The sequence below is a fragment of the Equus quagga genome, chromosome 6, assembly GCF_021613505.1.
Source record: "Equus quagga isolate Etosha38 chromosome 6, UCLA_HA_Equagga_1.0, whole genome shotgun sequence".
Lineage (NCBI taxonomy): Eukaryota > Metazoa > Chordata > Mammalia > Perissodactyla > Equidae > Equus > Equus quagga.
Window position 1 is genome coordinate 78,208,656 of NC_060272.1, and position 18,219 is coordinate 78,226,874.

At 39.0% G+C, this 18,219-nt stretch overlaps 1 protein-coding gene across 1 annotated transcript in view; it reads right to left on the reverse strand.

The window, feature by feature from the left end:
* Positions 1 to 17,992, reverse strand: part of SGCG (sarcoglycan gamma) — a 148,096-nt gene extending 130,104 nt beyond the window's left edge. Inside the window, exon 1 of the mRNA XM_046665193.1 lies at positions 17,801 to 17,992. Coding sequence (XP_046521149.1) covers positions 17,801 to 17,854 — 54 coding nt within the window. The 5' untranslated portion in view covers positions 17,855 to 17,992. The remainder of the gene's footprint in view (positions 1 to 17,800) is intronic.
* Positions 17,993 to 18,219: the final 227 nt, after the last annotated feature.

Below are 18,219 nucleotides of genomic sequence, written 5' to 3' on the forward strand. Positions count from 1 at the left end.
TTCAGCGATAAAAAGAAATGAGCTCTCAAGCCATGAAACGCTACTGAGGAAACTGGAATGCATATTACTCAGTGAAAGAAGCCAATCCGAAAAGGCTACACACTGTGTGATTCCTCCTACAGGCCATCTAGAAAAGGTAAGACTATGAAACTGTGATTATGATGTGTCAATGTAGGTTCATCAACTTTAACAAAGGTACCACTCTGGTGGGGATGTTGATACTGGGGGAGGCTGCGTGTGAAGGCAAGGAAGTGTATGGGAAATTTCTGTACCTTCCTTTCAGTTTTGCTCTGAACCTAAAACTGCACCCCCCAGAGAGTCATTAAATTTTTTTTTCTTTTTCACCCTTCATCCTCTATTGTTTGGTTTTTTTCCAAACCAACATTCGTGCTTCAAAATTCAGTCCAGGAAAGGCATCCAAATTGGAAAGAAGTAAAACTGTTACTATTTGCAGATGATGTCATATTATATGTAGAAAAACCTAAAGATTCCACCAAGAAAACTGCTAGAATAAAGGAATTCAGTGAAGTTGCAGGATACAAAATCAATACACAAAAAATTTGTTGTGCTTCTACACACTAATAACAAACTATCAGAGAGAGAAATTAAGAAAACAATCTTATTTACAATTGCATCCAATAGAATAAAGTACCTATGAATAAATTTAACCAAGGAGGTAAAGACCTGTACACTGAAAACTGTAAGACGTTAATGAAAGAAACTGAAGAAGACACAAATAAATGGAAAGAGATTCTGTGCTCACGGATAGGAAGCATTAATATTGTTAAAATGTCCATACCACCCACGGCAATCTACAGATTCAATGCAATCTCTATCAAAATTCCAATGGCATTTTCACAGAAATAGAACAATAAATCCTAAAATTTTCATAGAACCACAAAAGACCCCAAATAGCCAAAGCAATCTTGAGAAGAAAGAATAAAACTGGAGGCATCATGCTTTCTGATTTCAAACTATATTTTAAAGCTATAGTAATCAAAGCAGTGTGGTATTGACACAAAAACAGACACATAAATCAGTGGAACAGATGGAGAGCCCAAAAATAAACCCACACATATGTCAGTTAATTTACAACAAAGGAGCCAAGAATATAAAATGGAGAAAGGACAATCTCTTCAATAACTGGTGTTGAAAAAACTGGACAGCTACATGCAGAAGAATGAAACTGGACCTCTATCTTACACCATACACAAAAATCAACTCAAATGGATTAAAGACTTGAATGTAAGACCAGAAACCATAAAACTCCTAGAAGAAAATATAGCTGGTAAGCTCCCTGACGTCGGACTTGGCGATGACTTTTTGGATCTGACACCAAAAGCAAAGGCAACAAAAGCAAAAATAAACAAGTGGGACTACATCAAACTAACAAGCTTCTGCACAGCAAAGGAAACAGTCAACAACATGAAAAGGTAACTTACTGAATGGGAGAAAATAACTGCAAAATCATAAATCTGAAAAGGGATTAATACCCAAAATGTATAAAGAACTCATACAATTGAATAGCAAAAAAACAAACAATCAGATTGAAAAATGGGCAGAGGATCTGAATAGATGTTTTTCCAAAGAAGATATACAGCTGGCCAACAGGCACATGAAAAGATGCCCAACACCACTACTTATCATGGAAATGCAAATCAAAACCACAATGAGACAACACCTCACACCTGTTAGAATAGCTATTCTCAAAAAGACAAGAAATAACAAGTGTTGGTGAGGACGTGGTGAAAAGGGAACCCTTGTACACTGCTGGTGAGGATGTAAATTGACGCAGTACTAAGGAAAACAGTATGGAGGTTCCACAAAAAATTAAAACTACCGTATGATCCACCTATTCCATTTGAGTATTTATTTGAAGAAAACAAAAACACTAACTTAAAAAGATATACGCACCCCCATGATCAGTGCAGCATTATTTACAACGGAAACAACCTAAGTGTTCATTTTCTTTAGACCATATGAACTCACTTATATGTGAAATCTAAAAAAAAAAAACCCAAAAAACCCAAGCTCACAGATACAGAGAACAGACTGGTGGTTGCCAGAGGCAGGGGGTGAGGGGTGAGGGGTGGGCAAAATGGGTGAAGGGGGTCAAAACGTACAAATTTCCGGTTACCAAATAAATAAGTTATGGGATATAATGTACTGCTTGGTGATGAAGTTAACAATGCTGTATAGCACATCTGAAAGTTGCTAAGAGTAGATCTTTAAAGTTCTCATCACAAGAAAAAAAAATTTTCTAACTATGTATGGTGATGGATGTTAACTAGATTTATTGTGGTGACCATTTTGCAATACATACAAATATCCAATAATTATGCTGTACACCTGAAATTAATATAACGTTATATGTCAATTATACCTCAACAACAAAAAAAGTTTTGTCCAGGCAATATCAGGCACTTACTGGCTGTATTTAGTAACTAACGTAATTATTGACTTCAGGATAATTCTGTAGTATTCATTTTGCTTATGCTCTTTCATTGTTCAAAAAATTGTCTTAAACCATTCTTTGGCCAAATGTGTCAACATTGTAATGAAATAAGTTAGTTAAAATTTCCAAACAAAATTGTATCAAAATAGGCACTGATAAGATTGATTTAAATAGCTCATAGCTAGGCTGATAATAATTTGTCTATTTTGAGACAGAAGAAATAGAGAGATGCAAGGCCTGGACTTCTTCATGACATTTCAGATGTGCAAAAGCAGTTCAAAGACAGGTTCCTGTGCTCAAAGTTTGAGAAGATGGAGTAAATTACACAGAGCAACCCAAGACAGTGGTGAATTCCAAGCTGCTGTCTAACAGCTTCAGGGCGGCAGAGGCCACTGGACTCTAACTCAGGAAGCTGGGAGACTGTGTGAAGTTAGCCTCGGTGAAACTTAACAGCCAACCAGATGAAGTGGGCATGGAAAAGTTTTAACCCAGCTGTGTGGGAGAGCAAGTGGAATGAAGAGCAACATTAGTCAACCAGAGCAGGAATGGTTTGAAATGCATAATGAAGCATTCCATCTTGGAAGGACAAGGGAACGAAGTGAGTGGAACAGCTGGGTGGAGATACTTAGCCTGCAGTTTGAGATTGGGGCCAGTGAGCCATAAGAACTTTGAGGTACTACAACATCCACAGTTGTTAACGAAAGTCTGGCCTTTTAATATTTCCCTCCCTTTTCTGAATGCAGAGGGTTAACTTTATTTTTTGAGGAAGATTAGCCCTGAGCTAACATCTGCCAATCCTCCTCTTTTTGCTGAGGAAGACTGGCCCTGAGCTAACGTCTGTGCCCATCTTCCTCTACTTAATTGTGGGACGCCTACCACAGCACGGCTTTGCCAAGCGGTGCCATGTCTGCACCTGGGATCCCAACCAGCAAACCTTGGGCCGCCGAAGTGGAAGGTGCACACTTAACCGCTGTGCCACCGGGCTGGCCCCAAGGGTTAACTTTTTAAAAAATTTGTTTGTTTGTGTAACTGAGGCAGGGATTGACAAATGAAGTCTGCCACATTTTGGTTACAGCATGGAAATCATGTCAAAAGTATATCCTATGGAATATTTTCCACTGCTCAGTTTCCCGCCCCCCCAGCTTTACTGAGGTATAATTGACAAATAAAGACTATTTAAAGAACAGGAAAACACAAATGCATGAAGATACATGCACCCCTATGTTCGTTGCAGCATTCTTCACAATAACCAAGACTTGGAAGTAAGGTTAAGTGTCCATCAAGGGACGAATGGATAAAGAAGATGTGGTATGTATACACAATGGAATACTACTCAGCCATAAGAAGTGATGAAATACTGCCATTTGTGACAACATGGATGTGTCTTGAGGATATTATACTAAGCGAAATAAGTCAGAGGGAGAAAGTCAAATATCGTATGATCTCACTCATAAATAGGAGATAAGAACAACAACAAACAATCACATAGAGACAGAGATTGGATTGGTGGTTACCAGAGGGGAAGGGGGGAGGGAGGAGCATGAAAGGGGTGATTAGGCAGATGTGTGTGGTGATGGATGGTAATTAGTCTTTGGGTGGTGAACATGATGTAATCTACACAGAAATCAAACTATAATGATGTACATGTGAAAGTTATATGTTATAAACCAATGTTACTGCAATAAAAAAACAAACAGAAAGAAGTATACATTTGGCCAGCCTCGATGGCCTAGTGGTTAAAGTTTGGTGTGCTCTGCTTTGGCACCCTGGGTTTGGTTCCTGGGCACGGAACCACACCACTTGTCTATCAGTAGCCATGCTGTGGTGGTGGCTCGCATAAAAACAAGAGGAAGGTTGGCAACAGATGTTAGTTGAGGGTGACTCTTCCTCAGCAAAAAAACCAAAACTGTATACATTTAAGGTGTAAATTTTATGTTTTGATATACACTGTGAAATGATCACCACAGTCAAGATAATTACCAAATCCATCACCTCACATAGTTACCATTTTCTTTCTTTTTTTGTGGTCAGAACACTTAAATTCTACTCTCTTAACAAATTTCAAGCATACAATATGGTATGAGATATCAATTCACATCTGTTAAAATGGCTATTATCAAAAAAGACAAGAGATAAGTGTTGGCGAGGATGTGGAGAAATTGGAACCCTTGTGCACTGTTGGTGAGAATGTAAAATGGTGCAGCCATTATGGAAAACAGTATGGAGGTTCCTGAAAAAGTTAAAAATAGAACAATCATATGATCCAGCAATTCCTCTTCAGTTTATTTATCCAAAGGAAATGAAATCAGGATATCGAAAAGATATCTGCACTTCCATGTTCACTGCAGCATTATTTACAGTAGACAAGATATGGAAACAACCTTAGTGTCCGTTAACACAAGAATGAAGAAACAAAATGTGGTGATTATATCCACTGCTCAGTTTTCTTAAAAGATTTTTTTTTTTTTTTTTTTAGAGCAGCTCTGGATTTACAACAAAATTAAGAGGGCGGTACAGAGATTTCCCATATACTTTCTGTCCCTACACAAGCATAGCCCCCCCATTACTAATATCACTCACCAGAATGGTACATTTTTTACCAAGGATGAACCTCCATTGAGACATTGTAATCACTGAAAGTCCATAGTTTACCACAGGTTCACTCTTGGTGATATACGTTCCATGGGTTTGGAGACATGTATAAAGATATACACCCATCATTATAATATCACAGAGCATTTTCTTTTTCTGAGGGGGAGGGTTCCATTTTTTTCTTTCCAGCTTTATTGAAGTATATCTGACACATAGCATTGTGTAGGTTTAAGGTGTACAATATGTTGACTTGATACACTTATATATTGCAATATGATCACCACCATAGCATTGGCTAACATCTCCATCATGTCACATAATTACCATTTCTTTTTTGTGGTGAGAGCATTTAAGATCTACTCTCTTAGCAACTTTCAAGTGAATAATACAGTATTATTAACTATAATCACCATGCTGTACATGACATCCTCAGAACTTGTCTTATAACTGGAAGTTCGTACCCTTTAACAAACTTCTTCTCATTCCCCAATTCTGAAGCCCTGCTAACCACATTCTACTCTGTTTCTATGAGTTCAGCTCTTTTAGATTCCACACATAAGTGATATTATACAACATTTGGCCTTCTCTGTTCGACTTGTTTCACTTAGCATAATGCCCTTAAGGTCTATCCATGTCCATCCTGCAAATGGCAGGATTTTCTTCTTTCTCAAGGCGGAATAAGATTCATATATATATTCATATTATCTTATGATATGAAATATATCACAATATTCATATATTATATATATATATATATATATACACACCACATCTTCTTTATCCATTCCTCTCTTGATGGACACTTAGGTTATGTCCATATCTTGGCTAAGGTGAATAATGTTGCAGCGAACACAGGAGCGCAGCTATCTATTCAAGATCCTGTTTTCCTATCCTTTGGATAGATACACAGCAGTGGGATTGTTGGGTTATGGTAGTTCTATTTTCAATTTTTTTAAGGAACCTCCATACTCTTTTCTATAGTGGCTGTACCACTTTATATTCCCACCAACAGTGCGCAAGGCTTTCCTTTTCTCAACATCTTTGCCAGTGCCTGTTACCTCTTGTCTTTTCGATAAAGCCTGTTACCTCTTGTCTTTTTGATAAAGCCATTCCAACAAATGCGAGGTGTTATCTGTTGTTTTTTATTTGTATTTCCCTGATGACTAGTGATATTGAACATCTTTTCACGTACCTGTTGGCCATTGTATATCTTCTTTGGAAAATGTTTATTCAGGTACAGTGCCCATATTTTAATAGGGTTATTTGTTTTTTGGTTGTGTCTATTTTTATGCTAGTTCCATACTTTTTTGATTACTATAGCTTTGTAGTATAGTTTGGAACCAGGAAGTGCAATGCCTCCAGCTTTGTTCTTCTTTCTCAGGACTGCTTTGGTTATTTGGAGTCTTCTGTGGTTTCATACAAATTTTAGGGTTGTTTTTTCTATTTCTGTGAAAAATGCCACTGGGATTTTGATAGCGGTTGCATTAATCTATAGATGGCTTTGGGTAGCATGGATATTTTAACCATATTACTTCTTCTGATCCATAAACATGGGCTATCTTTCTATTTTGTGTCTTCTTTTCAATTTCTTTCATCAAAGTCTTGTAGTTTCGCATGGACAGATCTTTAACTTCCTTGGTTAAATTTACTCCTAAGTATTTTGTCCTTTTTGATGCTATTGTAAGTGGAACTATTTTATTTTTCACATAGTTGGTTGTTAGTGTATAGAAATGCAGCTGATTTCTGTATGTTCATTTTGTATCCTGCAACTTTACTGAATTTGTCAATTAATTCCAATAGATTTTTAGTGGACTCTTCAGGATTTTCTATAAGATCATATCATCTGAAAACAAAGACAATTTTACTTCTTCCTTTCCAATTTGGATGTCTTTTATTTCTTTTTCTTGCCTGACTGGTCTGGCTAGGATTTCCAGTTCTATGTTGAACAAGAGTGGTGAGAGTGGGCACCCTTGTCTTGTTCCTGATCTTAGAGTAAAACCTTTCAACTTTTCACCATTGTGTACTATGTTAGCTGTGAGCTTGTCATATATGGCCTTTATTGTGTTGAGATATATTTCTTCTATACCCGATTTGTTTAGTGTTTTTATCAGGAAAGGATATTGTATTTTGTCAAATGCTTTTTCTGCATCTATTGAGATGATCATATGACTTTGATCTTTCATTCTACTAATGTAGTGTATCATATTTATTGATTTGAGTATGTTGGACTACCCTTCATCCCAGGGATAAATCCCACTTGATCATGGTGTACAATCTTTTTAATGCGCTGTTAAATTTGGTTTGCTAAAATTTTGTTTAGAATTTTGCATCTATGCACATCAAAGATACTCCATGTAGTTTTCTTTTCTTATAGTGTCCTTATCAGGCTTTGCTATCAGGGTAATGCTGGACTGCTAAAATGAGTTTGGGAGGGTTCCCTCCTCTTCAAATTTTTGGAACAGTTTGAGAACTGATGTTAATTCCTCTTCAAATTTTTGGTAGAATTCACCAGGGAAGCCATCTGGTCGTGGGTTTTTCTTTGTTGCTTATTTTGTCGATTATTGACTTAATCTCAGTACCCATTATTTGTCTGTTCAGATTTCCTATTGCTTCATGATTCAGTCTTGGCAGGTTCTATGCTTCGAGGAATTTATCCATTTCTTCTAAATTATCCAATTATTGTTCATAGTAGTCCCCTATGAGCCTTTGTATTTCTTTGCTATCAGTTGTAATATCTCCTCTTTAATTTCTGATTTATTTTTAGTCTAGCTAAAGGTTTGTGAATTTTGTTTATTCTTTCAAAAAACCAGCTCTTAGATTCATTGATCTTTTCTATTGTTTTTCTGGTCTCTATTTTATTTATTTCTGCTCTGATCTTTGTTATTTCCTTCCTTCTGCTAAATTTGAGCATAGTTTGTTCTTTTTGTCTAGCCCCTTGAAGTATAAAGTGAGGCTGTTTACTTGAGATCTTCCTTTTTTCTTTAATGTAGGCATTTATTGTTATCAACTTCCCTCTTAGAACTGCTTTGCAGCATTTCCTAGATTTTGGTATGTCCTATAGCCATTTTCATTTGTTTCAAGGTACTTTTTTAAATTTCACTTTTGATTTCTTCTTTCACCCACTGGTTGTTAGGAGTGTTTTAACTTTTACATATTCGTGAATTTTCCAGCTTTCCTCCCGTTGTGGATTCATACAGAGGATTTTCACTGCCCTGAAAATCCTCTGTATTCTGCCTATTGATCTCTTTCACTCCCTCTCTCCACCCAGCAACCTCTGCAATTTTTACTGTCTCCATAATTTTGACTCTCCCGGGTTATCACATATTTGGAATCATACAGTATATTGCCTTTTCAGATTGGCTTCTTTCACTTACTTACATGCACTTAAGGTTCTTCCATGTCTCTTCATAGCTTGAGAGCTCAATTCTTTTTATCACTGAATACTATTCCATTGTCTGGATGTACCACAATTTATTTACCTATTCATTTACTGAAAGGCATCTTGGTTGCTTACAAGTTTTGGCAATTATGAAGAAAGCTGCTGTAAACATCTGTGTGCAGATTTTTGTGTGGATATGTTTTCAGTCCTTCTAGGTAAGTACCAAGGAGTACACCTGCTGGATCGTATGGTAACAGTATGTTTAGTTTTGTAAGGAAGTGCCAAACTGCCTTCTAAAGGGGCTGCGCCATTTTGCATTTCCATTAGCAATGAATGAGAGTTCTTGTTGCTCCACATCCTCACCAGCACGCTGCTCCATTTTTACAGTACACTAGTACTTTTCTAACTTAAGCACAGAAATAATGTTCATGTGTGAAACTTCAGAGGTTTCTCACCACCACGTTTCTCACCACGTTTGCTCTCAGAACAAATAGCTGCGTGCTGTGTTCATAGGTTCTGCTGTGCTTTCCTACTCGACTTCTAGTGAACAACGCCTCTGAATCTTGGATTCACTTTCTAAATCTAATAAAAGTAGTTTATTTTATTTATCTGCAGGAAAATTTTCTTAACAAAGGAGTACACAAATAACTTTCCTTTCATTACCTTGGACCACTTATTTCATTTGAAAAAAAATATACAAATAACTCAAAAATCTATGAGTTAGAAAAATATCTCCTAATTGTTTAATGTACAGCAAATATAGGATAACATCAATTTTTTTTTTAAAGGAAGATTAGCCCTAAGCCAACATCTGCTGTCAATCCCCCTCTTTTTGCTGAGGAAGACTGGCCCTGAGCTAACATCCGTGCCCATCTTCCTCTACTTTATATGTGGGATGCCTACCACAGCATGGCTTGACAAGCAGTGCCATGTCCGCACCCAGGATCCGAACCGGCAAACCCCAGGCCTCGAAGCGGAACGTGTGCACTTAACCGCTGGGCCATCGGGCCGGCCCCAAGGATAAGACCAATTTTAATGTGTAGTCAATATTTTTAAATTAGCATAATTTAAATTTTAAAGCAACATAGAAAAATCTGGAACCCTTCCCAGTATGAAACTAAGAATATTTAGTCTAATGAAATTATAAAATCTTTCAAATGGCAAAAGAGGCAAACTTTACAAAATATTTTTAGGTTTTTTTCTTATTTCCAATTTATGTAAGTCCTGCTTATGCTCTTAAAGGTAAATTACTGTCTGGCTCACTTCATTTGATTACTGTATGCAGTAATACAATTATAAAATAACTATGAGATGATCATGGTTTACTGATAGGTACAGTACAATTTCCATTTCAAAATATCTGTTACACATATGAATTTCTCTAATTTTATATATTTTGGGCTGTTGCAACAGTTTTGTATAGTGATAAAACTGAAGTATCATTCTTTTTTTAAAAAAAAATTATTATTTTTATTTTTAAAGATTGGCACCTGCCTTAACAACATCTCTTGCCAATCTTTTTTTTTCTTCTTCTCCCCAAAGTCCCCCGGTACATAGTTGTATATTCTAGTTGTGAGTGCCTCAGGTTGTACTATATGAGACGCCGTCTCAACATGACCTGATGAGCGGTGCCACGTCCGCGCCCAGGATCTGAACTGGCCAAACCCTGGGCTGCCAAAGCAGAGTGGGTGAACTTAACCACTCGGTCACGGGGCTGGCCCCTTAAGGATCATTCTTAGTGTATTGCAAAACGTATAGCATATTCACAGTGATGCACATATTAAAATATTATTTTTCAAAAAAAGAAAAACACTTCTTTGCACTAATTTTTATAAACCAGAGATAGTTTACAAACATTAACTTATACTCAGTTTGAAGTTTCAGCTCCAGAGAGGAAAGCAACATTTTTTTAATAACGTGTGTGAATTAGTCATGTGTTGCTTAACAAAGGGATACGTTCTGAGATGAGCATTGTTAGGCGATTTCATCATTGTGCAAATATCATAGAGTGTACTGAGAGAAACAAAATCTGCCACCCCAAAATGTGTCTTTTTAACATGAGGATGGATTATTTTAGGCTGGTTATTCTTACGAAACAAAAAAACTCAGAAAGTTTTTCTCGTTACCTCCCCCTTAACTGCCTAAAAGAACACAGGTAAAAAAAAAAAAACTTGTCTTGGGGCCGGCCCGGTGGTACAGCGGGTAAGTGCACATCTTCTGCTTCTCGGTGGCCTGGGGTTCACCCGTTTGGATCCTGGGTGCGGACATGGCACCACTTGGCAAAAGCCATGCTGTGGGCAGGCATCCCACATATAAAGTAGAGGAAGATGGGCACGGATGTTAGCTCAGGGCCAGTCTTCCTCAGCAAAAAGAGGAGGATTGGCAGCAGATGTTAGCACAGGGCTAATCTTCCTCAAAACACCCCCCCCCCCAAAAACAAACCAAAAAAAGCCTGTCTCAGGAAGCGAGCTATCACCTTAGCATAACATGAGGTAGGTGGTGGATGGGGGGAACCTAGAAAAGCCTGTTTGTTTGGCTCCCCTCTGTGTTCTTCTGTTTCTGTGGAGCCAAAGACTTGTTTTCTAAACATTTTCTCCTTTTCACCTATCCATGAACTCCTTTCTTCCCTGAAGTCCCTGACTCTCTCAACCCACAACATATTCTTTGTCTGTAGCTGAGGATGGTATTTAAGGTGAGGGCTTTGGCCATTTTGGTGAGTTACTCAATTTTCCTTGGTTTCTCCCATGTAAACATGTTATTAAACTTCTGTTTGCTTTTCTCCTATTAATGTCTTATCTCAATTTAATTCTTAGACCTGCCAGAAGAACCTAGAGGGTAGAGGAAAATTTATTCCTCCCCTACAGTACAGACCTGGATGGTATACCTCCTACACACCTGGGCTACATGGTGCTAATCTTACAGGACCATCATTGCATATGTGGTCCCTTGTTGACCGAGATGTCCTTATGTGGTGCGTGACTGTGTATCATTCTCTCAAGCAACAAGTGAGAAGAGAAGGCAAAGAAAAGATAAACAAGGAGTAGTTCCTTCTCCACCATATCTTCTGAGAATGACTGCATCAGTATTTTACATGAGGTAATTTCTCAAAGAATAATGCTTATGTATATATCAACCTATGTTGAAAAATATTTCACAGCAAAACTTCTTATTTCTCTATAATTGATTGCTTTCATTAGCATAGGTTAGTTTGGGAAATGATGGCCTGTGTGTCAAATAAGGTCTGCCACCTGATTTTGTAAGTAGAGTGTTACTGGGCCACAACCAGGCTTATTTGTTTAAGAGTCTCTATGGTTCCTGCCATTGCAGTTGAGCAGTTGTGACAGAGTCTCTATGGCCCACAAAGCCTAAAATATTCATTTTCTTGCCCTTTACAAAAAAAGTCTGCTAACCCCGAAATATCTCATTGAAAATAATCTATATCATAAGATATGCAAGTCACGTTTTACTTAGATTTTACTATTTTAAAAATAAATTTGTTGTGTCATCATTGTTAACCTAAGAGGAGAATCTGATAATTATATTACATTCTTACATCCCTTCCACACTCAAAAAACGAAAATCAATGGTACTTTCTGAGTACCCATTCTGATTATAAATTCATACAATGTTCCAAATTTTATATCACAAGACAAATAAAATAACCAACCCCCCCCAATTTATTAGTTTCAAGCAACCACCTTCTCAACCCTAATCAATAACAGAACTGTCCTGATGTGTATTCTCACCTTCCAATTAATATTTGGAAGAAATATTAATAAATAAAAACAAAATTTAATCATAAAGGTATGGACAGTCCAAGAATAAATAATCAATAGATTAGACAGTCAATCTAAATAATCCACAGATGACATAATCAACATAAATAGAGAAATATTTTTACTACATAATCATTTCATATTATTTAATATATCAGTTAACATTATCACTAATTTTTAAATTCCAGAATTATTTAAAATTTAGATAGTGAATGTCATGAAGTCCTTTTTTCGTTTTTTTAATTATTTTTTTTAATTTTAATTTTTTTTTTTTTTTGAGGAAGATTACCCCTGAGCTAACTGCTGCCAATCCTCCTCTTTTTGCTGAGGAAGCCTGGCCCTGAGCTAACATCCGTGCCCATCTTCCTCTACTTTATGTGTGGGACGTCTACCACAGCATGGCGTGCCAAGAGGTGCCATGCCCATACCTGGGATCCGAACTGGCGAACCCCAGGCCGCTGAAGTGCAATGCGTGCACTTAACCGCTGCGCCACCGGGCCGGCCCCATCATGAAGTTCTTTTGGTAAATCTAGCTCAGCATATGATGTACACAATTTTTTTTTTCATAATTGTCTTTAAAAATAGTTACATGGAAACTGTTCCCCCCGAATAATGAAATGTATCACACACAGAGAGTCCTTCCGATACAAGGGGCTGAGGAGACGTAAGAGAGCACCATTCTTACCAGCGAGACACAGAAATCCTGCAAAACACAATACTTTAAAAATATGTAGTACCACTCATAGGAAAAAATGAAAACTTCTCAAGGCCTAGAAACAAGGATGGAAATCAGAGTCAGAGACAGCTGCGAGGTGATGCTGCACACAGAGGCACACAGGTTATTAGACCCACCTGTGGGTCTAGAGGCTAAGCCTGAATCTTAATGCCCAACAAAGACAGCTGGCCTCTGGCCAGAGCAAGGCTGGAGCCCCACCACACAAGCAAAGTGCAAGAAGAGGCCTCTCCGTCTCCAAGGCTGTGCATGGAAAGACAAACTATTGGGAAGAAAGCAAAGTCATAAGCTCTGCACCAACCATAAGCCCCTACCATCTGTGGGTATGAGTTTGTCCAAATTTACAGCAAATATCTGCTGCTGTAATCCCAAACCACGACATTTACATAAAAACTGCTCTAGGACCCATAACACCCCTGGGATCCCAGCATAAGCAAAAGCAAAACCACACCCAGGGACACTCTCCCACGGGGTGCATTTCAGATTCCTGTCTAAGAATAACTCTCTGCATAGATGAGGTCACAGAAAAATTACAAACTACCTGAGCAAATAAACCACCATGAGGTGGAATAAGGGAATCGGCAAGCCAGGAATGAATGGAAGAAAGAAATAAGGAGTCCAACATACATCTAGTGAGACGTAGAGAAAGAAAGGGGGACAAACAAGAGAGAAGCAATATTCAAATATTCAGAGTGGCTTCTGCTTTTCTAGATTTGTAGAAAGATTCTCAGCTGGAAGCGGCACAGGCAGCCCTAAGCAGAATACGTTATTTCTTAAAGAAACACACCCTGTAGAACAGTTACCAGGGCTTGAGGTAGGCCAAATGAAGGAACTGGAATACCTTTCTTTTACCACTCCACTTGGGTCAAGCATGCTGTTCCTTGCTCATATACAACTCAAAGTTTGGAAATTGGAAAGAAAAGAAAAAAAGGAAGAAAGGCAAAAATGAGGTAGTAAAATCTGATGACATGTGAAGGTTGACAGAATTGTCACCTGCTTAGGATCCACTTTTCATAAAAGAGGATGCACAAACGGGCTAAAACGTCATCCCACTTTGCTTAACACATCTACAGACTTTTTAATAGAATACTGTGTTAATGAGACATTATTTTACCAATCTCCTTTATTTACCTAATTTACTAAAAAGTAAAAGAAAAAGATTTAATTAGAGGAGGAAGACACAGAAGGCTTCCAGAGAGTTTCCAGAGAAAACTTCCATGAGGTTTTAAGGGCACTAAGGTTAACGGTGCTCATTCTTCATACTATTTAATTTTGTTCCAGTTTTATGAAGTAATCGACATACATCACTGTATAAGCTTAAGGTATATAGCATGATGATTTGATTGACATATATTGTGAAATGATTACCTCAGTAGGTTTAGCTAACATCCATCATCTCATATGGATATAATAAAAAAAGTTCTCCTTAGATAAGCACTCTGAGGTTTTACTGTCAAAACAAATTTCCTATATATCATACAGCAGCATTAGCTACAGTCATCATGTTGTATATTATTACCTCCCTAGTACTTATTTATCTGACAGCTGGAAACTTGCACCTTTTGGCCACCTCCCTCTAATTCCCTCTGTCCCGACTCCCCAACCCCTCTGCCTCTGGTAACATAAATTTGATCTCTTTTTCTATGAGTTTGGGGGGGTTTTTTTGTTTCGTTTTGTTTTGTTTTTCAGATTCCACATATAAGTGAGATCATAGTATCTGTCTTTCTCTGTCTGACTTATTTCACTTAGCGTTATGCCTTCAAGGTCCATCCACGTTATTGCAAATGGTAGGATTTCCTCATTTTTGATGGCTGAATAATATTCTACACCACTTCATTTTAACCTCAAATGTGATGGTCTTCTTTTCCTTTGATTCAATGTATTACTAGCAGTAGTTATGTGGACTAGTCATTTGAGCTATTGCTCACCCACAAAAAGAATGACATGAGGGGCTGACCAAGGGAAGTGTTCATGGGCACTGTGCTCTGGTGGGAAGTGTGGTTTGGTGTCCGGTCTATGTTATTACTTGGCTCTGCTGAGCAACCCCCTTGGAAAATTACAGCCTCTCTGGGCCCAGTTTCCTTCTAAGTTCAGAGGGGGCCCTAATCACAGGGTGCTTGTGAAGATGGGATGAAATGAAATACCCAAAGTGCCTGGCTTAAGTTAGGCGCCCAGTCAAGGCAAGTGCGAGGAGACGGAGGTAAAGCAGCAAGCTGTCAGGTGCACGTGTGAGAAGGAAATCACCTGGAGAACAGTTCACCGGGTAACGCAATGTGATTTTAGGTAAGTTTTCATATTTTTTAATTTTTCCTTTTCTCAGTCAGTTCACTTATATATTTTTTTTGAAAGAAGAGTTTAGCAACAAATACTAAACAAAGTCAACTAGACAAAATGTCATAAGCACCTTTTTATAAATTAATACCTGGTTGGTGTCACTTCTCCAATTAAGTTTTCATATTTTTGTTCTTAATATAATTATTAACGCAGTTGTACTTTGTCATAAAGGAGTGACCCAAGGGTTTGTACGTGCAGCAACCAAGCCCACCCACATGCCGAGGATCTTACTTAGGGGACCTCTGCCAGGGGTCCGAGACGGGGCTCCCAGAGCAGTTAACTCTTGAAGTCCAGTCCACATCAGCCATACATTTCTGGGGATTTTTCTGGACAGCAGATCTATTACTGTCACCAGATTTTCAAAGGGGTCCATGACCTTAAAATAGTTAGGAAGCATCAATGTACTATCTCCTTCCTTTTCCTGCTGTCTCCTATTCCAGCACAAAGATTTCCCTCGTACATAACAAAATGGTATGCTAGGAACACAAGTTGTTATATTTATTTTGTCTCCCAATATAGAAGCTGTCATGTTCAGAAATTTATACGCAAACAGACATCAAACAAGGGATATCCATACCGATGACGCTGTCACTGTAGCACTGACGACACATAACCAGGTGTGTACTTCACACAAATTAGATACAATGAAATGGGCATGTTTTTAAATCACAAAGCACCATGACCTAAGTCTTTAGAAAATTAAATGTTTGGGTTATTATACTATGATTATCATGTACACATAAATCATTTTCTAACAATACAGTTCTAGGAAAAAAAATAAAATTAGCTTTACCTTCTTTTGCTTAACTGTGACCAGGTCCACGGCCACTTTCTGTTTCACCCACAGCACAACAGCAGGTCTCGCAGGACACAGTCTTAAGTACTAAACATCTAAATGAGGGTCTGATAAATTTTTTAAAATCACCCCCAAGACAACAAAATGATACTGATTAAAATGTAATAGCTTGTATATATATATATTTTCAATATAATCTATTTTAAATCTTACCTCGTTACAATTAATAAAATGCTGCTTTAAAAATGGAATTGGTAATATTATTCTCATTATCTGAGAGAGGTTTCTAATAGTTTAAAAAAGCAAACAAATTAGTTGTTAGATATGAAAGTTTCCTTATTTCTTTTATGGTCTGCTATGTAGTTCTAATGGTTTTCACCGATGAAATGGATTATTCATCACTGTTTTTTCTGTGATTAAAGAAATGTCTCCAGGACTATAATTGTTATAAGGGACACCGTCCTCCACTAGCAAGCCCACAAGTGTGAGTGCACTCTATGCATAAATGATTTATGTGTAGTATCCGCTAAATAATGTGTTTAAGGTCTGATTCTGCAATGACAAACATTAAACATGAAAAGAACAGAGGCCTTAAGGAGAGTGCAGTACTTGAAATCATGGCTGTCCCCGACCTGTGGAAGCCTACAGGACAACATTCTTACACATGTGGAGTGGACTGCGCCCTGTCAGTCACTGTGTTTGCCAGCACATTTTCTCAAGAGGAAGTTTTAATACCAGATACACTGACTCTTTTAGTAAAATATTCTGTCATCAAAACCCAAGAGGTCAGCTTACATATATTTTTGAATAATATTGTGAAATCTATTTTTCAGAGTTTTTATAGCCTGCTCATATTGAAGGAAGAAAAGCACAAGAAGAGCCATAAAAATAAAGCTTGCTTCTTAGAAAGATCAACACAATTCCATTGCTTTACAGATTTACTTCCTTTAAGGGACACTCAGCAGCATTAATAGGAAGACCCCAGGCGTCCTGGCAGACGTGCACAGCCAAAGAATGCTATCACCATGAAACCCACCGCACAGCATTCAGCATCACCGGACCAGTCGTTGTCCCACAGATAAACTGGACGTGATTGTACCAATATTTATAGACGTCAGCTATCCAGCAGTGCATATTATCAACTTCCTAACTCTGATTTAACCAAGCGGTAACAAGCAAGTACGTATGTAAATACAACCATGGGTACTTAAGGGGGTAGAGGGTCTAATGGGGCAAAATCATCAAGTTATAATCCCATTGGCGATGATGTGAGCCACCTGTGATTTTAGGGATCCTTGTTCCCCCTAGAAAATGCCCAAGTCAGCCCTAGCAACTTCGCTCTTACTTCGCGCAGGCAACCCGCTTTCTCAACGTCAGGGACAGACTCGGAGCAATCGAGGGCAATATTTTTGGCAGCCAATTTACAGAAAAATTCGCTCTCATTCTCTCTCTCTCTCTCTCTCTCACACACACACACACACACACACACACACACACACACACACAGAGTTATTTAAGTCATTTCAGAGTGCAGATCAGTTAGCTGTATTTCGGGCAAAGAAATGCCAGCTGCCTAAACTACACTTCACGCGGTGGTGGGGGGTCTTGGGGAAAGGCTGGAGAGGGAAGAGGGCAGTCTAACAACGGAGGGTTAGTTTAGGCGGCTGCAAGAGAAGAGAGGACCCGGAAATTTGGGAACTGAGAGCGAAGCGGTGGACCGTGCCAATCTCTTTACCTGTTGTACTTCTTGGAGTCCGGGGGCGCAAACAGCCACTGCATTTCCCTTCATTCCAGACGGGATGAGACCACTGTCTCCTCCCGGGACAGCGCGGGCCTTGGCTCCGTCCTCCTTCCTCAGCGACCGCAGCGACAACTCTGCTCCTGGGCGGGGGAGCAGCTCCCCCGAGCCACGGAGGCCCACATCCCCGCCCGGGCTCCTGGCGCCACTGCCCCGGCTGCGAGGAGAGGCGGGGGGCAGACACCTCCGTGGAAGTCGCCCGGGCTACTGCGCGTCCCCGGGCCCGTCCCGCGCCCGCCGAGCCCGGAGCGCCGCCGGTGGGACGCGCACCCGAGCCCGCCCCATCGTGCGCCCGGCTGGATCCGCTGTCCCCTCCACGCCCCAACACCATGCGTCCCTCCAGAGCCCGCGGTCCT